The 9,893-nt window shown below is 41.8% G+C and overlaps 2 protein-coding genes across 4 annotated transcripts in view; both read left to right on the plus strand.

The window, feature by feature from the left end:
- The window catches only part of LOC147606663 (uncharacterized), a 62,238-nt gene extending 61,122 nt beyond the window's left edge, over positions 1-1,116 (plus strand). The window contains exons 2-5 of one of the 3 annotated variants that reach the window (XR_015264938.1): positions 66-182; positions 263-319; positions 633-768; positions 984-1,116. The gene's annotated coding sequence lies outside the window, so the exon portion shown is untranslated. Of the gene's footprint in view, positions 1-65; positions 183-262; positions 320-632; positions 769-983 lie in introns of those variants that run through there. The other 2 variants (XR_015264939.1, XM_086791718.1) reach the window with 2 other exon arrangements.
- A 261-nt stretch (positions 1,117-1,377) lies between these two features.
- LOC147606664 (protein STRUBBELIG-RECEPTOR FAMILY 8-like) lies at positions 1,378-1,951 on the plus strand. The gene is made up of 2 exons (XM_086791720.1): positions 1,378-1,532; positions 1,633-1,951. The coding sequence occupies exons 1-2, from the start codon at positions 1,452-1,454 to the stop codon at positions 1,774-1,776; spliced, it is 225 nt and encodes a 74-aa protein (XP_086647846.1). The 5' UTR covers positions 1,378-1,451; the 3' UTR covers positions 1,777-1,951.
- Positions 1,952-9,893: the final 7,942 nt, after the last annotated feature.

A 9,893-nucleotide genomic window follows, 5' to 3' on the forward strand; every position in this document is an offset into this window, starting at 1 on the left:
AAACCCTTTTTTTTCAAATTTCTCAAGGGATTTGATGGGATCTCTGATGTTTCTGTTTTGTGCAGCTACTAGCTGTTAAGAGGATCGATACCACCTCATCCACTTCAGTTCAAAGAGATGAGGATTTTATGGAAATTGTATCAAATATTTCTAGGCTTCGCCATGGGAATATAGCTGAGCTGGTGAGCATGGCCAGTGTCTGTTGGTTTATGAGTATTTTGGCAAAGGGGCATTGAGTGATATACTTCATGTTGTTGATGAGACTGCCAAGGGGGAGCTTACCTGGAATGTCCGCCTTGGGCATGGCTTGCGCCCTCGAGTAAGCATTTCCCTCCATTTGTGCTCCGTAGTAGCAACGCATATTCCTATCTATATAAGGACCGCTTAACTTGTGTTCTTGGCTATGGGGGTTTAATCCATCCCTTTGGACTGGATTGGTTGGGGGAGACCCCGCCCCATCCCCTATGTGGGACAGGCCGGTGAGAGATTTAACTTTTCCAGGGGCCTACACAATGTGTGTAAAAGCCCCTAAGCAATGTTCTGCTTGAGTGGTAACACAGTCTCTCAAGAACCCACAGCAGGTGCTCGTGTGTGCAACCTTGATCTTGGTACTGATCTTTTTGCTGATACAGATACCTTCATTAGGTTTGCCAGCCATCTCTGGTGCACAAGCACTTCAAGTCTGCTAATATTCTACTGGATAATGAGCTGAATCCTTATCTTTCGGATTGTGGCATTGCTGCATTCTCACCAAATCCAGAGCGCCAGGTACTCTACATTGAATTCAGTTTAACACACGCACATGTGCAGGTTGGCTGTGTTTTAAATCTCAAATATTGGTAGCAAGGTTTTGATTTGGTCATAAGCTTCGTGTTGCATTGGCAATAATTTTTGTGCATGTGCTGTAGCTCAGCATGTATTGGAATCTTTTGTTTTGAATATGCAATTTGGTCGTAAGCTTAATCAGGATTTGTAATCGGCAGAATTCGGTTGGAGACTTAACAAGGGCTTTTTTTATTTTGCCCTTCCGTCTCGACACAAATGATGGGGTCATTTGGGTACAGCGCCCCTGAGTATGCAATGTCTGGAATCTACGCGTGGAAGAGTGATGTGTATAGCTTTGGTGTGGTGATGTTAGAGCTCTTAACAGGATGGAAGCCTCTGGACAGGTGGAGAAGCCATTGCATTCATGAGATATATGGACTGGCAACATGAAGTGAGGACTTCAAAGGTATACATGCCATGCATGACAAATGAAGTTGGTCAAGCTATCTGAGCAGATTCTTGTGATGTTTGTCTGCCTTATCCTTGGCATGTTCTTGCGTGAGAGTGTCTTTACTTGAAGTCCTAGTGCTGATGTAGCCTGCCTGTGCAGTGCAAGGCCAAGGGGAGAACAGTCTCTTGTAAGATGGGCAATCCCGCAGCTTCACGACATTGATGCCCTAGAAAAGATGGTTGATCCAGTTTTGAAGGGCATGTACCCTGCCAAGTCTCTCTCACGGTTTGCAGACATTATTGCCCTGTGTGTCCAGGTATCCTTCACTTCTTGCCTCTTATTATTCTTTAGGTTCAGGTTTGGAGTGCTTGACGCTGTTGATCAATCTTGGAACTGACAAAAGATGGCTGTGTCAGCCTGAGCCTGAGTTCCGGCCGCCTATGTCAGAAGTGGTGCAGTCTTTAGTGAGACTGATGCAGCGTGCAACTCTGAGTAAGCGGAGGTCCGGTGAAGATCAACGAAGCTCTGATACACATGACCCTATGGACGGTTCTTTGTAATCCACCAAAGAAAGGGGACAATGCCTAGTAGTTTATCTTCTTGCCCCAGGTGTCTTCCTCAAATGTTCTTACATCCTTGTGTCGCAGTAGAAGCTCTGATACACATGACCAGTGTGTTTTGCAGTGAGACACACTCCTTTGTACATTTAATTAATAAACAGAACAGTGGTTTCACCCAAAAAAAAAAAAAAGGGGTGTTCATTGGGAGTTGGTTCATGGTTGGAGAGATATATTCTCTGCAAGTTGCACCTATTGTACAATCTACTATAAACAGAACTATCTGTTTTAATCTAGTTTGCTTATACAATAAGGAGAAGTTATGAGAATGCAACAAGCTTGCTAGTTAGATTGTTTAGAAGCTCTCCACCTCTCGGATTGAGAGAATCTTCTTTTATTTTTGTCTAGGTAGGTCTAATTTGATTATTTTATTTATAAAATTCTTCTCCTAATCAATATTGAAAAACTCTCTTCCATAAAATTCTACTCCCCACCCACAAAATTGCATTGGGAGTTGATTTGTGGTTGGTGAGATATTATGTCTGCAAATTGCACCTGTTGTACAATCTACTATAAACAAAATTGCCTGTCATAATCCAACTTGATTATATAATAAGGAAAAGTTATTAGAATGTAGCTAGTTAGAGTGTTTGGAAGGTCTCCACCTTTCAAATTGAGAGACTCTTCTTAGGTTATTGTCTATTTTGATTAATATGGTGCTTGTCTATCTATGTGAATTCAAGAGTGATTGTATCTTGCATAAACACTACTGTACCTTACTTTCAAGCAAGGAAACAAAGATTGCTATGTTGCAGTCAATGTTATGATAGTAGTTGGTGATCCTATAGAGCATTCTTTTCTAAACACAAATTATGTTATGAGAAACCCTAATTGCAGAGTTTGAAACCCTAATTTATAATCAAAACCTTAATTTGCACTCCAAAACCTTGATTTGCAACAAAAACCCTAAGCTACATTCAAGTCTTGATTTATAGCCAAAATCCTAATTTGTAGTCTAAATTCTAAGTTTCAGCTTGATAGGTCTGAAAGGATCAACATAATGCTCCCTTTTGAGCACACATAGAAAGTATCAACATAACTTTGAACACCATATCTGATGATAGAGAAAACCAATAAGCTTTTTGCACTCTAATCACTTCTCCTTACTATATAATCAATTGGATTACAATTTTTTTATAAAGTGCAGCTCTGTTGCAATAGGTGCAACAAAAGACATCTCAAATGCAGTTCTATTGCAATAGGTGCAACTTGCAGAAGTAATATCCCACCAACCACAAATAATCTCCCAATAAGATTATTTGGATAAGAATAGCCTAAAGCTTTTATAGAAGCAAATTTTTTAAAATTTTACACTAGTTAACCATGTTAAGCTGACTTTTAGGCATCAGCTTGTAGCTTCATGAAATTTGGGTAGTTTATCCATAACTAAAGATCCATGTGGAATCAACGTACCAACCAATATGTTGGTCCTTATGATCATTGCACTTGTTTATTATTATACGATTAAGGCAAGGTCGTAGCTTGCCTTGGCGAATCAAGTGGCATTGGGTCTTGCTTCGAGCAACTCCCCGATGTGGGTGTGCTAGTGTGTCTGTCACATCCTCACTCTATTGTTGTTCGGAATGCTCCATGGCTATGGGGGTGAAGGAAGAGCTTCCTTTGCTTAGATGGAGGCAAGCCTTCACACGGTGGTTCTCTCTCACAAAAGGCGGATGGAGAAGAAGATAATGAGAAGGGAGAAACCTACAAGAATACCTATTCAAGCATCCAACACAACATAAGTAAGTAAGAATGGAGAAGAGGGAGAGCTAACAAGTATTCTATTGCAAGGGAATGAATCTCTATTGCTTAATGTTACAATTCACTTATATGCAAGTGACTAGCTTCTACACTAGAACAGATAAAACTTAAAAATAGTCCATTGGCACTTTTTCTAGTCCTAAACCAACTATGCCTATGAAATGTGCACATGAAGTTTATCACTTTTCTATTTGGCATTAAGCTCATGGTGAGGCCACTTTATAGATATTAGCGCCGTCTTATAAGAATTGGTGCATGTGGGTAAGAGGGCAAAGTGCCTTACAGTAGGTTGGGCATGTGAAACGATGTTAACCTGTGAAGTGGTAAACATGTAGGTTGGGTAAATGAAACCATTTTAACTTATGAAGTGTTAAACATGCAGGTTGGGCAAGTGAAACCATGTGAAGTGGTAAACATACTCCCCACCACGTCCTCGTGTCGTTAAGCTCGGGTGGTGCAGATGCTACTGGTTCCAAAGCAGTGTGAATGGATTAATGATATAGTCGATGAAGAGACTAGTCCACATGCTTCGAGGCCCATTGGAGGATAGGGTTTGGTTGGCCTTTGGAGTCAAGAAGTATGTTGAGGCTTCATATATTGTAATGTGGAGGAAAAGATGCTATGCAAGGCCTCATCTTCGGGTTTGTGAGTTTGTTGGGCCCATACAAGGAACGAGGGTGCTTGTAAATTCATGCACCAAGGCCACTTTCATTTGATTGGCAATGACCCATAGGGGTCGTGAATGATTTGTTCTGGCAAGATATAATTCTCAGATCTCATGGGGAGACTAGAGATTGGGGTGCTTTGTTGTTGTTGCTTGTTTTTTAGTGGTGAGGTTCTTGTTGTGTAGTCAAAGAAGAGACAAATAGTCTCATGAAGACCACAAGGAGTTGTTCTCATTGAGGATGTTGGGAGGTTTCTACACGCTTGAAAAGGAATCGAGGCAAATGGTTAGGCTTTCACCTGCCTATGGGCCCCCCATCCAGAGATGTGCTTGAGCCTGTGATGATGAGATTTAGTGTAGTTGTGCTAGCTATGTGAGTGGCTATGGGCCAGGATTTTACCCACCCTAGTCCCTCCATTTAGAGATTGTTGTCGATGATAAGGCTTGGTAGATTAACAACGTTTCACTCGCTCGAAGGCACTTTGCTATCTTACTTGCTCGATTGGGCACTTATCTTTTGTAAAATGGTGTTAGAACTTTGTTCAAGGAAAGAGCTTACCTTAGTAACATATGTCATTGGGTCTTTCCTTACAGTTGTAATTACAACTTCCCTATGTGGGTGCACTAGCTCGCTCATCGCATCCAGAATGCTCCTTGCTAATGCGATGAAGGTAGAGATCTCTAGCCTAGATGGAGGCAAAAAGAGATGGTCCTTTGCGATGGTTCTTTCTCACAAAAGGCAGGGGATAAAGAGGAAGCTAAACTAATGCAAGCAAAAAACCTACAACCAATTTTATCTAGCAAGCATCCATCAAACATGCAAGATTCAATAGCATATATGCAAGCAAGAAGAGGGAATAGGAGAGCTCATAAGTTTCTAAATGCAAGGGAATGATTGTGTATTTCTTATTGTGAAAAATGACTTATACACAAGTGACTAGTTTTCACACTAGGTCAGCCAAACTTAAAAATGGTCTGATCTCAGGAAAGTATGTACACGAAATCCTTAGACTTTTCCTAGTTGACACTAAGCATAACGTAAGGCCACCTCATATGTTCCAACACCATCCTATAAAAGATAAGTGCCTATTGGAGCGAGTTAGATGGAAAAGTAGCTTATGATTGGTTGGGTGGGTGAAACCATGTTAACATATGGTGACCATGTCCTCGTGTCACCCAAGTTGGTGGTGAAGTTGTTGCTGGTGGGGGAGGGAGGTGTGGAAGGTCTAGGATATGCCATGAAGTTAGCATATGCAAGGTTAAGTGGCATGGTTCGAGACCGATCTGTAGGACATGCTGGTAAAAAGTTGTGGGTAGCCTTAGTGGTAGGTAACTTATCGAGGTTGCATGAAGGGTACAGGCAATGTAGAAGTTCTCATGTGCATGGCCTCCTCCTTCTATTGCGGGGAAATGATTGGGACCCTTCAGAACTAGATTATTGGTAGAAATGATCCTCACCCTATTATTGGTGGAATGAGGGCAAGGACCACCATGTAATGATTTGCATAAGTAAATGGTGGTTCGGATCTTCTTGGTGCGATATGATATGATAACCCAAGCTCATAGTGTGATGCCTAAAGATCGGGCTTCTTTGTGGTGCATACATCAGCCATGGCGAGGTTTTGTTGGTGTTGAATTAGGGTCGAAGCAAAGGTTTCATGTATTGAAGCTCGTTTGAGGTACTTGCAAGGTCAGGGGGTTCTCTAGGCGATGGGTCGTACCACGGGCTAGGCTTGCGTCCACCATGGTCCCCCCATCCAAAGATGTACCTAGAAGGTTGGCATTGATGAGGTTAGTTACAAGTGCATGTGTTTGTGTGCCGTGAGATGTGAGATCTGAAAAAAAAAATGATACCCATAGTGAAATATGTAGGCAACATGCATGGGCAATCACAACCTTAAGGGTGTCACAAAGGTGGGTAGGGGATGCGTCCACGCGAAAAAAGTTGAGTGAAGCGAATGTGGTGGTGGTCTTGTGTCTGCGCCATGATGCATGGAGGAAAATAAGGTCAGCCACAATAGCCTCTTTTGGCATTGTTTGTTTGTTTGTGTGTGTGTGTGTGTGTGTGTCTCAGTAGATTCCCACAAGATTTACAAACATCACGTACAACAAGAATAATCAATCCACATTAAACCATTAGTTTGTATGAAATGAAAAATAGTAATACATGGCTAAACATTGAAAACAAGTAGACCCAAGATCTTACCTCGTACTTTTGTCTTTGCCCCTTCAACATGATCTCTTTGCCCCTTCAACATGATCAAGGATGGCTATTGTTCTACCTCACCTTGAAGGAGGAGGGGCTCCACAATGCAAATGGAATTAACAGTGCTAGCTTCAAGAACCTTTGCACTAAGATGAGAAAACCAAGGGGCTTTGGATTATGGTGCAATGCGGATATGATTGTCAGAGCGACCGCTCCGCATAACAGTTGCAACATCCACGCTTTTGCCTCTTATTCTCCTTGTAGACCTTCACACAAGGAGGGAGAAGCCATCACTAAACACTGTTTAAACACCACAAAAACAACACACATCCTTTTGTCTAACATGACAACAAAAAGAATACTTAACTCACTAAAACTGTAAGAAAGACCTAAGGATATTTTCTTGCTAATCTGTCACTTGAACTAATTATAAGCTTCTCACCTGAAGCCATGCTTGATAAGATATATACCCACATGATATTATGTAAGGAAAACTTTATTGTATGCATGTGTAGAGAGAGAGAGAGAGAGAGAGAGAGAGAGAGAGAGAGAGAGAGAGAGAGAGAGAGAGAGAGAGAGAGTACATATTTCCAAAAAGAGAGAGAGAGAGAGAGAGAGAGAGAGAGAGAGAGAGAGAGAGAGAGAGGATATGAATTTCATAAATCTAAGTATAATGTGATGTGGTATTCTGGCCAATCGATAGTCCTTAACATGCCTTTCCCATGTTGTCAATGGCCTTGAGAAAGGTTGAGTGGCAATTCAAGATGTAAATGTCTCAACATGATTGGGAACGACTCTTCAAAGGCTAGGGTGATTACATTTTTAATCTATCTTTGGAAAAGAAAGACCATTTTTTGGTGACACCAAAAGGAAGAAAAATTCTTAATCTATCAAATATCTTTAATCTATCAAATATGTTTAATCTATCAAATATCTTTAAGATGATTATTGATTGGCAAGACCATTCACAAAGGACTCTTGCCAGCTTAAAATACATTTGACACTATACGGATTCGACAAATGGGAATAGCCTAGGTGGTTAGAGTGCTTGTGCCAGCTCTATGGGTCCAAGGTTCAGACCCCACCTTTGGCAACAATACATTTGGCATTTTAACTAAATTTGTGTCCTCTGCTTGGTTGAGCGCATGAGGCCGAAAACTTCTCTTATGCAAGGTGTCTATGACATGGATAGGCAGCGAATCTAAACCTGTAGCTAGGATTCGGGAAAAGGTGGGTTCGCTTTATCTTAGAGTTTGGTCAACTTTCAAAAAATACGCGTCATCTTGAGAGCAAAGGGAACAGTGTTGCCTCTAAGTTTTCAAAAAACATTAGTAATTGGCTAAAATTATGAAGAAAATGTTTGTTCAAAATTTGTGTTTTCCTCTACAACTCATGGTGGTGAGAAGGATTCATGTCAAGTTTACTACTAAAAAAATGTTTCTCGAACACTGCCCCGCTGGTCGAGATGTCATCCACTCCTTTGTGGACCCAACCTAAATAGAAAGACATTCACATCAAAAAAGATTGGAAGGTTCATGGGCTACCATTTTCGTAGTAGATCCCCACCCTTTCGTGTAGTTATGTCTAGCCAACTCTAAGGTGCTTCACATAAAAGCTAGGTGCCCATCCCAACTGCAATCATAAGTTTATCTCCACCATAAGATTCTTGAGATGGGCACACCCCCTTCACACACTCACACACTGCAAGAAAGGAAACATGACCAAGCTGAGATATTAGGATGGATGTAGATAACCATCCTAAGGCAATAGCCAAAAAGGCTTTGGAAGTTTGGGCCATGAAAGCTCCAAGAAAGGTGCATTATATGATAAAATGGTAAAGTGATACAATGACCATGAGCCCCATGTTTAATATAGGCCAAGGCCCAAAAAGTAGACACATGTGAATGTCTTTAAGCCCCATGTGCCTAAGCCCTCCCCATGTGCATTGCACCAAATCTACTTCATTACAAACCATCCCTCTTACAATTATTGTGTCCTCAAAATCAAAGGATAGTCGTGCACACGTAAAGGGCTATATACAAAGCCAAAAATCATATCCACCAAAAACTTAATGTAAATGTCGACATGAAGGCATATGACCCCTCTTGGATCAAATGGAAAGGAATGTAGTGCAAAGCTGATAATGAAGCTAACAATATATCCTCTAAGTCGAAAGCAAAGCCAAGGAGTCGTATGACTCCTAGGGTAAAATGGAAAGGATAATAGAGTCCCGTTGACGAAGCTAATCATGCAATCGCCTAGATTGAAGGGAAATCTGGACCATCCAAACTCCAAAAGAATGGCCTTCCAACCATCTCGATCAAATAGAAAATATGGAAGACCAACGCCGATGATGAGGTGTTAACCTATGACGGACATTAAGACGTACTATGTTTTACATCATTAATTTAAATATTCTGAGTCATGGGCCGGGCTTGTCGGCACCATATGTTAAGGATAAAGGGATTGGGTGATCGTCGATGAGAGGCGCACCTTGAATATTAGCAGGGTAAGGGTTAGGATCGGCCGGCCATGTATGGGCGCCCATGTGTGAACGGCCAAGTCACCTATAAGAGTCAAATGTAACCCTAAAACCCTCATTCTCATGTGTTGTGAATACAAGAGTGCTCTTGCCTTATCTCCTTGGTTTCCTTCTCCTGCGTGTGTGAGAGAGAGAGAGAGAGAGAGAGAGTGAGAGAGCGATCGAGCACTGTGTAGCGGCACGGCGACGAGAGGCGATAGAGCGGCGACGCCGGCTCCTTCTTCACTGCGACGCGGGAATCCTTCAAGGCGGCGGTTGAGCGGTGAGTGACACACCTTTTGCATTTTGTTTGAGCTTTCTTCCCTGGTTGTATGCTTGCAGCCATTCGTGGCTCGCATACGGTGTTCGGCAAGTCCCCAGCTACGACATGTGCGGCAAAAGCGCACATTTTTGGCGCCGCTGCCGGGGAGTTGCCCTGCACCAAGCTCCAGTTTGTAGCTCGGGCTGCTGCGTGAAGTTTAATTTACACTGTAGGAAAGCGATTGTGTGTTTGTTGTTGAGGTGTTTCTGTGTTTTGTAATCTGTTTCTGCAATTTGTCTTCTGCATTTCTGTTTCTCTTGTTATTTTTTCGCTCCGCGTGTGGGCGTGCGTTCTGTTATCTGGTTTTCTGCGTATGAGGGGGGATTTCTGAATCCCCAGACCTGTGCTGTGTGCGAACTGCGCCGCGGCCAAGGCTGAACCCCAGAAAGAAACCCTAGAAAACTTATCCCAAAAAAAATTTAATTTCAAAAAATAAAAAAATAAAAAAATTAAATTTTTATTTTGAAAGAAAAAACCAAACGTGTGGAGAGGAAAGATTTTTTAATTGGAGAAAAAAAATTTTGAAAAGAAAAAACCCCAATTGACCCACGACCCCGGCCTCGGTCTCGGTCTTTTGATATATATA

Source organism: Cibotium barometz, chromosome 57 (genome assembly GCF_041138505.1).
Source record: "Cibotium barometz isolate CiBa-2024 chromosome 57, ASM4113850v1, whole genome shotgun sequence".
Taxonomy (NCBI): domain Eukaryota; kingdom Viridiplantae; phylum Streptophyta; class Polypodiopsida; order Cyatheales; family Cibotiaceae; genus Cibotium; species Cibotium barometz.

Excerpts from the sequence above, each read along its gene's own strand:
- LOC147606664 (XM_086791720.1), top strand. The coding sequence starts at position 1,452 with ATGGTTGATCCAGTTTTGAAGGGCATGTACCCTGCCAAGTCTCTCTCA. Across the intron at positions 1,533-1,632 it reads TTATTGCCCTGTGTGTCCAG|CCTGAGCCTGAGTTCCGGCC; the intron begins GTATCCTTCACT and ends TGGCTGTGTCAG.